This window comes from Phragmites australis, chromosome 2 (genome assembly GCF_958298935.1).
Source record: "Phragmites australis chromosome 2, lpPhrAust1.1, whole genome shotgun sequence".
NCBI classification, from domain to species: Eukaryota; Viridiplantae; Streptophyta; class Magnoliopsida; order Poales; family Poaceae; genus Phragmites; species Phragmites australis.
In genome coordinates, this window is record NC_084922.1 from 22,424,435 (window position 1) to 22,439,632 (window position 15,198).

General features: G+C 46.5%; 1 protein-coding gene across 1 annotated transcript; it reads left to right on the forward strand.

The window, feature by feature from the left end:
• Positions 1 to 6,841: 6,841 nt before the first annotated feature.
• Positions 6,842 to 9,296, forward strand: LOC133909940 (uncharacterized). Its single transcript, XM_062352466.1, has 2 exons — positions 6,842 to 7,818; positions 8,936 to 9,296. The coding sequence occupies exon 1, from the start codon at positions 6,960 to 6,962 to the stop codon at positions 7,812 to 7,814; it is 855 nt and encodes a 284-aa protein (XP_062208450.1). The 5' UTR covers positions 6,842 to 6,959; the 3' UTR covers positions 7,815 to 7,818; positions 8,936 to 9,296.
• Positions 9,297 to 15,198: the final 5,902 nt, after the last annotated feature.

The following is a 15,198-nucleotide window of genomic DNA, read 5'->3' on the forward strand; positions in this document are numbered from 1 at the left end:
AAGACCTAAGGAACTGCATCCCTCACGATAGGCATGACCTATGGAGAGTGATAGATAACTTTCATGAGGAACGCCGTGACGACGGCCATCGTTATAACGATTGTAGACCTCCGAGATGAGACAGTCGATATGAGTCCCCCATTCGAAGGAACAGGTGTAACAGTCATCCTCTGTCTCCTCCTAAAGAATTCGATGGAGGATGTGAAGCCTTCGCACCCGAGCTCTGGTTGAAACGATGGTCCAAAAAGTTCAAGGCAGGTCTGATCCAGAAGTACGACGGGAAGCTCAACTCCAATGAGTGGTTATAGATATACAACACTGTTATTCGAGCGGCCGGTGGTGATAATAGGTTAATGGCCAATTAGCTACTAACCGCCCTTGATGCACCTGCAAGGTCCTGGTTACTGAACCTGCTGCCTAACTCAATCTGATCACAGGTCGAGCTGAGGGCTCAGTTCATCACCAACTTTGAAGGAATGTTCGAGCGCCCAGGAATGAAAGATGATCTCCATCAACTGAACCAAGGTAAGGACAAGTCTCTTTGGGACTTCATTCACAAGTTCAGTGATAGGCGTAATACGATTCTAGACATCTTTGACAGCTCGGTCATCATCACCTTCAAGCGAGGTATCAAGGACAAAGATCTGGTCAGGAAGCTTGCTACCCAGAAGATCAATATGGTGAAAGAACTCTTTGAGCTAGCCGATAAGTACACAAAGCATGCAGAAGACCAGGCACATGCCAATAATCCTCAGTCTAGAAAGGACAAGTCCGAGTCCTCAAAGATTGAGGGGAAGTAGAACACACCTGGTGACAAGTGCAAGGGTCTGGACACAACCTTGGCTGCGGTCAATAGGAGCAAGTTGTGCAGCACTGAGGATAATGAGGGCCTGAGCTGTGGAGGCAGAAAATGGTGTCTCGTCCATTGGACCAACCAGCACAACTTGATGAATGTCACGTTATAAAAAAGAAGCTCGATAACAAGCTTAATGTTGCTATTGTTGAGTACCAAACTAAACAGACCAAGCCATACGCCAAAGATGATGAGCTCGAATTCCATGGGGCAAACCAGAGCTTGGCGCACATTTTCGGAGGATCCGCCTCATACGAGTCTAAGATGCAGTGCAAGGCGGTCGAAAGGGAGATCAACGTGCGGTGGTCAAGTGCGACAAGTAGAGCCTGGATATGGTCGAACATTTTGGTCAAGCGGCAACTACCTCGAGAGGCACGGAGTCTAAGCACCAGAAGCACCACGCTTCCCTCAAGGTCAAGGATTCCAAGCTCTTAAACCTTGCTAATACCTCCAGATTTGACGACACCACCAAAGGTGAGAACAATGACAGTGCTAAGGACAGGAAGGCAGGTGGTGGCATCAAGGCAGTGCCCCTCAACCCATCTGAACCATCCAAGATGGTCAAGATAGGGGTTGACCTTGATCCCAAATAGGAACTCAAGGTCATCGCTTTTCTCCAAGAAAACCAGGACGTGTTTGCATGGCAACCGTCTGACATTCACAGGGTCCCTAGGGAAGTGATCGAGTATCGACTAGCTGTGAAACTCGGCGCCAAACCTGAGGAGCAGAAGCAGCAAAGATTTATGGAGGATAGAAAACAAGCCATCCAAAAGGAGATCGGCAAACTCCTTGAAGCAGGCTTCATCCGAGAGGTTTTTCATCCTACATGACATGCTAATCACATCCTTATGAAGAAAGCCAATAGCAAATGGAGAATGTATGTTGATTTTACTGACCTAAACAAAGTCATGTCTACTCGGGGGCGCCAGGTCTTGGCAGGTCGGGTCGGGACACTGTGGGTCGGCCTCCTCCAAACCGGCACCACTCGCAGAGCCGCTACCCGCAATCGCCTCCTGACCCCCAGTAGATGGGTCGCTTCCCCGACCTAATGGGTTGGGGTCGCTACCAGGTCGATGGGTGTCCAGGGCAGCAATATGCGAAGGCGAGGGCTAGCGACCCTCACGTTCAATCTCCCGGAAGGCCTCCTCGATCTCGTCGACTATCAGCCACAGGACATCTACCTCGGGGAGATGCTGGAAATAATTCAAGCCATGAGACCATGACCTAGGAAAAGGCTCGAGCAGAAAATTTTGAAGAAGTGCTAAACATACCAGTCTTATTCGAGCCCTCTCTGGCAAGGGGAGCTCACACAGGGGGACATATGGAGGGACACCCTTCCTGGCGGCTGCCATCATCAACGACCTGACCCGTAGATTGACGATCTCGTCGGGAAGATCTGATCAAAGGGAATAAGACACTGCTTGACTAACAGACAATGACAGAAGGACGACTGTGATGTTACTTGCGGAGCTCTCTCGGGTGTCATCATCCCTCCCAATATACAGATATGCTAGATGGTCTCTCCACCACAAGGGACACAGCCGGCACTTGATGAAGTCACGAACGACGTCCGACCCCAACAGGCTGGCTTCCGCAAGCGTCTTGACCCGGCCGGTAAGGAGCAGCAGTTCGGCGATTAGCTTGGGGGAGCTCCCACAACTCTCTGTAAGACATTCCAACGCCTCTGGCACGCGGAGGTTGTCTAGGGAATCATCTGTCGTGAGGTAGAACCATTCATCCCTCCAGGCTGACCACGAAGATTTGAGGTTCATCTGTAGATAAGAGCTCGCGACACTGTCACAGAGATGAAAGCCGCATCTCCTAGTGGCCGGCCCAAGCTGTGCCTGGACCGTGTAGAAAAACCGGAAGAGATCAAGGCATGGCTCAATCCCTATGAAGTTTTCACACATGTGAGCAAAGATGCTCATCATGATGATGGAGTTGGGATTGAGGTGGAGGTGGTAGATGTCGTAGAAGGAGATGACGGTGAGGAAGAACTCAGAGAAGGAGGGGACGAGACCCACCAGGAAGAACGAGGTGAAGATCACGATCTCCCCTTGGTGGGGAGCAGGGACATCCCCCCTAGGGCGATATCCAGAAGATAGGCGGCGCGAAAGGAGGCGATTCTCGTACATCTGCTTCAGCTTCACGGCGGTGCACTTTGACTTGGGAAGTCAGGCTCCTTTCCAGTGCGTGGCACCATGGGAGCTCAACGGTGGTTTTCGCAGGAAAGACGGGATGTAGTTGGAGGCGATAGGCTTTGGCGCAGAAGCTTGGAGTGCGAAGGGGTTTCCGGGGTTTCTGCCTTTCGATTTATAAGATCAGCTCGGTCTCACCGCCACGGAAACCGACAGCCATCAAGGTTTCTCTCCCCCACGATCTCTCTCTCTCTCTCTCTCCCCCACAGTTAACCTCCCCTCGGGATGTGGTTTACCAAGCCAGACACGGTGGTGGGCCATATCACCGACCACTCCCTGGGCAGAGCTCTTGTCCACCCAGGGCCCGAGTGGTACGACTAGGCCCGACCTCAACATGACAAAAAATAGCTCAGATCATCATATCCGTGAGGGAGATTGGGGGCTACTGTCGATGTAAAGAATATAGAGGTCCCCCACCGGGATGACCCGCAACGGTCAGCTTGGGCAATGCCCACTTTTGTTCTTTGACCCATGACCCCCGCACGACCAGTCAACACCAGCGCGACCATGGTTGACGCAAAGTCCTTACTGGTCGCGGGGCAGGTACTCATCTAGGCTAGTCAAACCTCATTTAATGCTTCTACTCACGTCGTTTCCCTTCCCCAGGCAGTCCACTCCACCTGAAGCGGCATGGTTGATGCTAAGTTACCTTATCCCATCCCACAGACATTAATTGTTGTGGGACGGGCACGCAGACGAGACAGGGGGTGCAATAGGCGCGTGTGGGAAGCCTGCGACAGGACAGGGCAGGCCGGGCGCTTTAGGCGAGACAAACGGGGGTACAACCGATGGACGGGACGACCGCCGCAGCGACCCAGGGCAGGCACAACGAATGTAGGATTGTAATGATTGCTTATATCGTTTCTCTAGGACAGGCATGGATCTTCTTGTTGGGCCCACTTGTAAGACTTCATCCTTTTGAAATATAAAGGGGGATATCTTCTATAAAAAAGAGGATGGATGAAGAAGAATACACGGGATGTAGGGCTATTACCTCACGAGGGGCCTAAACCTGGATAACTTTGGTGTTCTTGAGCAGCAAACACACACATATTCTGTAGGCACATCCGGAGCGTCGATTACGCACCCACTGTCCAACATACCCCAGAATCATTGTCAGGGATTTACCCTCGACAAAGACACTAAGAAAAAACAATATTTTAAATTGTAGAATAGACTAAGAAAGTTATATCTAGACATTAACCAGTATCACCTACATTTATAGGTATGTTGTTACACTGAGTTAACCAATAATACATCCTTTTTTCGTAGTGAGCAAGAATTGTCCTCTTGGGGCCAAATTCCGGATTTATCATTATCCGCTCTCATTACTAGCTGGGCACAACACAATTGACAGAAAAGCTATGTGAAAGAAGCAAAATTTCCCCTTCCTTTCCCTCTCGAAAACCCATTGCAGCATCTTAACTACCACCCTCAATGGACAAAGCACTGCTTTTTTGTCACTAAAGAAGCTAATGGAGCGATTTGTAACACAAAAACTCTAAAGCAATTGCTCAAGAAGAGGGAAACTTTTTCTTACTACACTCTACAACTTATTAACTGAATCAACATCCATCCTTACTACACTCTAATGCTTATTATCCAGCACCCATAGTTATGCCAATTCAATCAGACGCAGGAAACAATAGCATACAAGGAATTAAGGCTTACTTCTCGGCATAGTGGAGGAGATAGAGGTAGACAAGCTTCTTCATCTCCAGCGATTGCGATGCCACGTTCTTGAACACCTAACGATAAACCACATTCTTAGCCCGGACAAACTGAGCACGAGCCCAACATGAATCCTGAAGGAACAACAAAGAAGCCAATGAATCAGGGGAGGGGAGGGGAGGCGACAGGTGACCTACGGGAAGAGGTGGGAGACATCGACGCTTTGGGTGAGGAGGGCGAGGAGGTGCTTGAGTGGCGTCGTGGGCAGCAGCGATGGGGTTGAGGAGCCACCCACATAAGAAGAAGAGGCCAACAGCGGCATCGGTCATCTTCCTCCTCGGTGTGGCGGCAATGCGGGGCATCGATGGAGGAGGTGTGGCTCGACGGGGTGGAGGCGTGTGGTTGAGGGCAGAGGGTGACGACATGGGGGAGGGGGTGGCGAAGACCGGTGGCCTGGTGCTCGAAGGAAGCTGGAGGTGGTGGCGCTAGTTAAGGCTAAGATTTAGGCAAAATGACACGGGAAGGACTAGGACTTAGCCTATATAATGGTCATAGGTGACGAGTGAAGACTGTCACCTGTCACCTATGATAACCACCCGTCACTTATAATAAATCATAGGTGACGGGTGAAGAGTATTACCTGTCACCTCTGACTTGTAAATGACAGGTGAAGAGTATCACCTGTCACGTATAGTCATACACTTTTGACTTAGGTTGTACGTTGATTGCAAGTAACCACCTAGCTGCAGGGCCTGATATACATATATCACTTTGAAAGAAATCTTCCAAATTCAAATTCATAACTTGTTATGTGAAATTTTACACTTCATTCAAATTCAAAATCATCTAACTTGTTATATGTAAGCAAACACTTAATATATGGAATTTGACACTTAATTCAAATAACTTGAAACCTAAAATTTCTCAAATTCAAATTCATTACTTTTTATATGTAATTTGACACTTAATTCAAATTCAAATTGAACATGGATATTACAAATTTGACATTAATATTATAAATTTAGCACTCAAATTAAAATTCGTTATTTTCGTGCTTTCTTGACAGGATCTTTTCGTTATGATTAGAGCGAAACTGAAGAAAATCATCAGAAGTTGACGCCACGGTCGCGCTCTATAACTGCTAGGCGCGCAATAGCTAACAGAGCTGAGTCATCAGTGACAGATTATAATAGTACACATCACTTATGACTTGTTATCAGTGACGGATCCTTATATAACCCGTCAATTATGACTAGCCAAGAAGACCCATCACTAATACCAGATCATAAGTGATAGATCGTAATATAACCCGTCACTGATGACTGATCCAAGAAGATTCATCACTAATGTATTATACATTAGTGACGAGTGTAGTTACGCTTCGTCACTAATGTCATCAGTGACGGTTAACTTTATAACCCATCACTGATAACTATTATCTGTGACGAGTCATGATCCGATCTTGATTCAAAGCTACATAAATAACGGATCGTAGAAAAAACCTGTCGCTAATTTTTTGTCTCGTTTCAGGTAGTGTCTGCAACACAACTCCAGCCTTGATTCAAATGCACACAAGGCACCATGAACATTGCATTTGTGCTATTGTGTTGGCGGGTGCTAGCTGCTACTTACACGATTTCTTCCCGTTTATGAACTGCTATTGAGATTTTGACACCTCAAGGTCACACAGCGCGTCGCGCAAATACTCCATAGTTTTCACCTTCGGATCCTTCAGATTATTCTTCGTACTGCCAATAATATAAAACCGTAAAAACATAGTTTGTGCACTCATGGAGACCACATAATCCATACTCTTTGAAATGAGTTATTACATGGACATGGGCACTTCTGGGAGACTGGGACTATGGTCGTTCCATGCCTTTTTACCATATGGCACAGCTGATTTTTTAAAAAATTGTTTTACAAGTTCACATATTCTAGAAATTTCTCTTCTTTCTTTTCACACGGGCAACAATTGGGAATAAAACAGACCATGATCTGCGTTACTGAGATTTTTTTTTTAAATGCATAGGAGAATAAAGCAGGTGCATTTTGCACTGACGTTCACAATATCCACGCTCAATTCCGTCAACTCATTCGGTTTCGGCCGTCAGGCCCCAACACAGTTTGCGTGCGCGCGCACGCCAAATACTCCGGCCCCACCCTGCTGAAGCCAAAGCCGCGAAACAAGGAGACAACTCCAACCACTTCGTCTCCGCTTGCTCCGGGCTCCGACCATGTCGCGCTTCCTCCGCCGCGCCGCCCTCGCCTCCGCAGCGGCTGGGGGCCTGTCCTCGGCAGTATCATGGAATTTCTCCTTCCCCTTCGCCCCTCTCCGTCTCTCGGCTTTCCCCTCCTCTTCTCCGTCGGCTCACGACCCCAACGCCGCAACCGGCCACATCGCCCTCGTCCGCGCGCACCCTGGCCTCCGCGAGCTCAACGCGATGCTCAGCCCGGCCGCCTTCCTCGTCGACGCCACCCAGGCGCTCCTCGCAGGCGCGCTCCGCTGCGCGCCCATCTACCCGGGGACGCTCCGCCAGGCCCGCGACTTCCTCACCGCACAGATCCTATCCGCGGAGTCGGAGGGCGACGCCGCAGCGCAGCAGGCGGCGTCGGCCCGGATCAACATAGCCCTCCTCGACGCGCGCGACGGCCGCCTCGAGGACGCGCTCGACGCCCTCGCGCGCCTCGCCGCGGAGCGCCCCGGCGACACCGCCCCTCGCCTCTACGCCGCTGCGCTCAGCCACGTGCTCGGCCGGCGCGAGGAGGGGGCCCGATGGCTCAGCGACGCCGTGCCCGACCTCTCCCGTCTCGAGGACAAGATGCCGTTCGTCGAGGCCGTTCTTGTTGCCACGCTCGGTTGCGCACCACGCGCCGTGGCGGGCTCCGAGGAGCTGGTCTTGGCCACGACGCTCGGGCTGGTCGAGATGTCGATGTGGTCCGCGTTCAAGGACGGCGACCTGCCGGAGAGGCTCCAGGTGTTGGCGTTGATGACATTCTTGCGGGGCGTCGTGGCGAGAAAGTTACACAATGATGATGCACCAGCACCACTGGAGGGATCTCAGGGCGCCACGCCACCCCAAGCTACATAGCTAGGTGAGATGAATTAAGTCAAGAATTTCACTCAGATACTTCGATTCATTTGTATCATATGATTTGGATACCAGTACAACCAATCATGTGGATTCGCATTTTTCCATGGAATTTGCCAATTTGGTGTGCTTCTAATTTGTGTTTGCTTGTTGAGACCATGATCATTGTCCATGTTTGAAACAATCAGCGTTGTGGATCCATAGACCTCGATATGTTGCTACAGTGTTCCATTGTAGTGATAACTGATGAAAAGGTTCGGTGAAAGATGTATGCTCTTTGGGCCGAAGAATTTGTAATAGCGTTAAGAGTTAAGACGAATCGATTTTAGGTACTATGACAAAGCAGCTCTATGTCAATTTACCATTTCCGGCACATCTGTTCTATTCCTCTATGTAAACCATGACACCTTGTATATGCGCCTTTTGGCAACAACTACAATTTTAATTGAGTGACATTGAGCTTGATGGTAGAGGTGACTGATTGAACACTAAGTAGTTGCATAGAGATGAATTCAGGAAACTTATGTTAAATGCATTTTCTACTCAAGAGCAATTGTTCATTGTTTCATATTTCCTTGGTAATAGACAAATGAAACTATATAATTCTTGTGTGTATTTGAGATCTGACGGTAGATACAGCACCATGTACTTGATAATTGATATTGTGTTGGTAATCAAAAGGCCAATGACAAAAGATATCTCACAATGCAATGTTCCCTTTTCTGTTCACTGTTAAGGACTGATGGAAGATCCATACAAACCTGAAGTTTTGCCATATTTGCTATGCAGTGTGCAGATTAGCTGGAAATAAGTAGCTAATCATCTGTTCCTTCTGTTTTTAGAACGCTGAGTGCACATTAAATACATGTATTACATACATGTATAAACGGATTGGAAAGTCATGATGTTCCTATATTTCCTTTTCTTGCTAGCTTGTGTGGACGCTGACATGTCTACCAGAAATTATGTACTGAGAAACTTTTACGATCAAATTGTGTTTCAGTGCCTTTTCTTCATTATATGTTAATCTGATGTTCTGAAGATATGTATATTGTGATCCAGTTTGCCCCTTTTCTTTAATTAAGGTGGACTAAAGCAACAGAGTATTGTTGTTTGTGCAGGTGATTATCGTCAGAAGCCCATTCGGATCCAGGTGACCTACTTTCAGAAGATTCCATGGTGAAGACTGAAGATTCGCACTGAATGGCTAGTCACTAGCTATTTTGGAACTGTTGTTCGGCGTTTTGAATTAAAATCAACAATCGATAGTCTATTGCAAGTTTACTCTTTAACCTTACGTCCTTACCTTTCAGTCAAAAAAGCCTTACGTCGTTACCACATTTACTTTGATCTTGATGCTATCAAAACATGAGTGATAAACTGATGCAAAAATACTGGTCATTCTGATTCCCCGATCGAGTAGTGAACACCAATATGGCGGCTGTATGACATGCTGAATTTGCAATTGTTTTTCTGCTCGGATATGCTGTGAGAATGTTACTCTTATATCTTTTAGTATTATAAATATAGTATTGATATTTGGCAGTTTTAAATATTTTTAAATAAGTATGACTCTGTTATGGTATGCAAACTGAACTTCACTGTGTGCTCTTCGTCTCAAATTTCTTGGTCATTTTTCTTTGTTTTATATTAACTTGCTGTGATTTTGAATTAGGAAGCTGTACCCAACATCTTGGTGATTATTAGATGTTTTTGAATGCATATGTTTGAGTGGACTAGTTCTGATTCCAATGGCTCTTTTTTCTCTTAGTGTCAATAAATCCTTTTTTTTAGCTTGGTACCACAACTAATGTTCATAGCAAAGTATAGAATTTATTGAAATTCCAAACAACATGAGGTGTTCCAACTTCTACCACCGAGATAGGGATTTCAGCTATAGATCCTGCTCCGTCCCTTTAGGAGTAATAACAAATACAGTGACATTTATGTATATTGCCAAATTGCGATTTGCAAATCAAGTTGCATTGACTTATGCTAGTAGTAAAGCTAAAAGACTGACCACACGCTTTCCTCAATGAAGTACATCAATAGATTCAGGTGCAGTTCATATAGCGACCGATAGATTCCTCCTCCTTCGTCCCACCAACCCTTCTTCCTAGCGACACTCTACTAAGTGCTTCGGGTGTTCAACACAAGTTCCACGAACATCTCCCCTTCAAGGCGCCTCTCCATGCCCATTGCCTCTCACGATATGACCCTCAGTCTAAGCATCTCTTCAGGTTTCCATCCAGTCTCCACTGCCGCTAGTCGCGACCTCCCATAGCTCTATTGACACAACAACGTTCATCACCTACAGGCTACAGCAGCCTAGTGAACACAACATGAGCTTCACCAGCTGATTGAAGCCCCGGATATATTTGCCATGGCATCGTGAGTTTCCCCTCCATGGGATCCTTTTCAGCTACGTACGTCGCTGCGGCTTTTCCTCCTGGCTGCTGCAAAAGTGAGTTGGCAATTGTTGCACACATCTTTTTCAACAGTTCGACGATCATTTGTTTTTTGTAAGAAGTACGTGTACTCTGCATATGATCTTGTTGCAAGTGTTTCTCTGTCAAAAATCCAAAATAAACAATATATGTGACTGTATTTATAAGAAATAGATAATATATCATCGTATTTACAGTTTTAATATCCATATTCGGCACTTCATTTACCAAAAACTGACTTTTGGTATACCATATGCCGAAAAAATACGAGCCCGATCATATTCGGCATACGAGGTGCCGAATATGGCACTGTAGCCCATATTTGTGTGCCGAATATGGCATGGCTCGGCTGCCGCCACTTTGATGCTGTTATTTTATGCCAAGAAGTGCCGTGTCATATAATACTTCGTGTTTGTTATTTTATGCCGGGACAGGCTGCATCACGTAACGTTCGCCGACAGAGACAGAAAGAGGCGTGTTGCGATTTCATATTTTAAGCTCTGTTATGTGGTCACTTTGTGTCTAAAGATAGAGTCAGGATAGAGGTGTTATCATTTTATGCTTAAAGCTCTGGTCACTTCTTATCTAAAGGCTGAGTCAAAACATAGGTATGAACATATATCGATCATGGTTTGAGGCTAAGCACATTAATGTTACCAATTACCAAGTATCGATAAAATTAGAAATTATTTGCTAATTTATATGTACATTTCAAAATTCTTAGTTTACCATATAGTCTTAAAGTCTGTGAGCAGCCTTAACACTTAGCCATGTTTGAAGATGCATAATTTAAAATGTAGTAGTGCAATATGTCCCCTTCTATCATTGATCTCAAGATGCATAGTGCATAGCTGTTGATTATCTAGATCATTTCAAGATGGTGGTGGAAAGTGGCGACGTAAACTAGAGAAAGAATGCCAGTTGTACTAGTACATACTATCAGGGTAAGATGATTGTCGTCACCGATGTGGTGATTGGAAGTTATGAGGATGGGTAGAAGCAAATCCACCATAATCTTCAGAATCCTCAGTGTCCTCCAGAGATGAAGACCTTGGAGGGAGGGGTCGTTGTGGTATGAAATCATTGTTGTCCCCGTCATCTTGAGCTATCACGGTAGGAGTACGTCCTATTTCTTTGTTGGTCATACGTCATGTCGATATGGTGCGTGAACATCCTCTTGCAGTGTTCCTTGAACCTTCTCCTGTATTGCTACTGGAACATCGAGGCATTTGCGGTATGAAATCATCGTCCCCATCGGCCTCGTCATTTTCTGGTTCAATAGTAGAGGGCACCCTTGTACCTCTTAGGTTCGTTGATCTTCGTCATCTTCTACGCAAATCAGGCATCACACCCTCGCCAAAGAGCATATACATCACCAAAAAGTTTGGGATTTATTTGTTGATCAACTCAGCATCTTCCGGGAACTTCTAACGCAAAAGAGGAGCATCTGAATCAATGGAAAAAAGATAAGCAGGGTGACCAAACAGAAAATAACGAACTTGGATGTAGGATGTATACTGCTTGGGCAACATCACCATCTTTCTTTGCCTCATAGAGAAAATTAGCATAGAAGGATGATCGGCTAGTTCACACACCTTAAGATATATTTGACGTCGCTCATGCAAGAGGGCCCTAAGGTCATCGTGGTTATATGTTGGAGCAGAGCGGTTAATGCGGAACATAAGGGTCTTACATGTAATTTGGATACGGCTTGTATTAGGTTGTTTTCCTCGAAGGGATCATCATTCCCTCCATGCACAACCTGCAATGAGGCATTTAATGCTATATCGATCGTTATAGGTGTCTATGAAAAACCTATAGTAGAAGATCCTGCCATAGATTTATTGCTCCTTGACTACAACGTTCTGGCTCTACACCAAAGCACGAATCCCACACTATTTAAGAAACATTAAATATCATAATTAATATGTAACAATGCTTAACAAATAAGTAATAAATAAAGTTATGTGCCATAATTATTTGACAAATATTAAATAAATTAAAAATAATTACATTCACAATACAGTGAATAAGACATAATAGAGATGACTATGAAAATAAAGTGAATAATACATGTGTCATGAAAAAGTACAAGTGCATTGCCTACTCAATGACGACGATACCGCACGCAACCCCCAAGAGTGTAAGCGTCTAGCAGGTGTGTGACCCTCATCCCAGCGACATGCGCTGGCCCCTGCCACGTGGACCCTTGCTCGTCATCGTCATCATCCTGCCCTGTTGGACCCCCACCGAACGTCTATCCAGACACACTAACTCGGCCTCGCATGTATCGTGATGAAGGATCCTCATGTGGAAGTGTAGATGCATGTAGTACGTGCTTCGATGGAGTCCGGTGCGCCAAAGTCTCACCATACTGGTACCACTGCGAACCCCTAGGTGCATCAGGATATTAGGGGTACTAGCCGCTTAGAATCTCAGCAAAGCTATCAGCCTGCATTGCAGCAGCCTAGTCAAAATCATGTGGGCCGCTCCAGTTAGGCATCTGCTGCGTGGAGTCGATGACGTCCTCGTGATGAGTTGATACTACAGGCGGAGGTGTCATCATAGTCTAAGGAGGTTGTGTCCACTACGAGGGCTACGGACCTAGTGTACACTACTCGGCCTCAGGAGTCTCCATGCACTCTTCAACTTTAGCACCGAAATGTGACACATGATGCTCCACAGCCGAAGGTGCTTCTCACGATTGTGCCCGAACAGGTTCCTCATAGGCACTGGACGAGCGCATGCTATGGGAGGCACGGGACAGGTCTATGGCTGGTAGGCCGTACCTCCTCGAATGCGGGGCACAACCACCTAGACCACGTAACGCGAACAACAAGCGAGACCCTCTGGTTCTCATATAGTCCCGGAGAGGGTTCCGATCCCTTCGCATTGATGACCCGCTTACTTCCCCACAAGCTTGTTTCGCTTGCGTATGCATTTCATACGCTGCTTCTGTCTGTATAAGATGAGAGTCATGTCAGTAATACATAGGTTTAACTAATGAAAATCGTTATAAGTACCACATCACTTACCACAACATGAAGAAGGTGGGCATGATCCTCGGGGAAGGGTCTAGGGGCTGGCTCTACAAGTCCACTGAGTAAGGTGGCACACGTGCGCGAACGGTACCATGAAAGGTACTTCCAGTGTGTGTCGTCATCGTATTGTCTAGTAGGAACGACGACATCCATCGTGGCTGACTTTGTCCACCTGTTTATGTGCTTTGCATTAATGGATGACCAGTCCTGCATACCTGCGGTCTCTTGTGCGCTCCTCCTGTACGTGACATAAACAGTTATAATTTCTTAACATGGATCACTTAAGGTAATAATGGTACATACAATAACACACTTACTCGTGCGCCCGTCTAGCTTCTCGTGGGGGAGGTACTGGAACCAATTGTTGGTACCCGAACTACCTCTGTACACGCTCAGGAGAATAAACTTTCATATTATTCATATACAACAAGAAGCATTTGATTATCCATAAGTGTGATTCACGCAAACAAGAGGATGCGATGAGGCCTCCAGTCACAATTTCGGCCACTCATGCCATGCACCATGGATCCTACTCCACGATATCAGCGCTAAGGACATCTAGATCACTGATTACCCGGGAGTAGTTACCATGGTCTTGCTGCTAACTCCATCTCAGTCTGGCATGAATCGACCGGTACCCTATTGTAGGCTTCATGTTATCTGCAACGTCATCAGAGATGGGAACAAGATAGTAGCTCTTGCTCACCCAAGGTCGATAAACCGGGAGGTACTCCCAACTCCATAGCTGTAATTGGTGCAGGTAGCCTGAAACAGATCCCTTCTTCTTTGATCGCTGGGTTGCGGCACACAATCCTCTGTACGTAGCAGCCAGCACAGCCTATCCCCAATTGTAAGATATCGGTTCATAAGGACGTAACGTGAGCTGATGTGCTAACCATACAATATGAGGGAGGACATAATCATCTGTCGTGTTACAAAACATGATGCCTCCCAGTAGGATATACAAGTACACCTCATAATGCAACATAACTGTAGCCTCGTCCGTATCTGGTGGGCATGGACCGAACTGTGGCAAGACATGAATCGAGGACATGGAGAGGCCAACATCATTCATATCATATTGCACACCAAACCTACAAAATGCAGAGGGTTAGTGAAGCATGAATAAGTGAATTACATAACAAATAATTATCTTTGAACGTAACTCTTCCACCGCTCCTTTTGTTGGTTGCAAAATTCCTAACGAGACACCCTGATCGGTAGCCCAGTCAGCATGGCCACATCCCTCAATATTATGGCCATATCACCAAAAGGAAAGTGGAGCGTGTGCGTCTCAAAACACCACCGGTCCACAAGAGCTGTGAGCAGTGACACCTCAATTGGCGGGAGAGGTGTCCTGCCACCACCCACCATGGAAGCTTCGGTCATCAAGAGAGCGAACGGTAGTAGTCCTCTTGTCATAGCCAGGTTGTTTGCAAATTTTGCACTTGCGTAGGCCGTCAACAGCAACTGTTGCATTCATGTCACCTTGTAGCCTCGTGGCTCTAGGCCTTCTAGGATCTATGCGTCATGCTCGGGAATAAAGTACCCACTTAAGCCCCTCGATCGCTTTGTAGTTGCTTCCGATGTTGATAGAACGCGTCTTTGGAAGCCATGTGCTCCTCAATGCATCGATCGTGATCCGTCATTTCCGCTCATGTCCCTACAAGCGGTGAAGATATGGGAGCATGTGATGTGGTACAGTTTTGGCTTATTGCATGTGCACTTCACCTCGTGAGGCCCAATTTGATATTATTGCACGGTGTCCCTCGCTCTTTACCCTAAAGCATACCTACGGCGGCACATGATGTTGAATTCATTGTTGGCCAGGTCGTAGATCCTAGTCTGATGAAAGTGTGCCTTGTTCCTCCTTCTGGATATGATTTTCTCCACCTT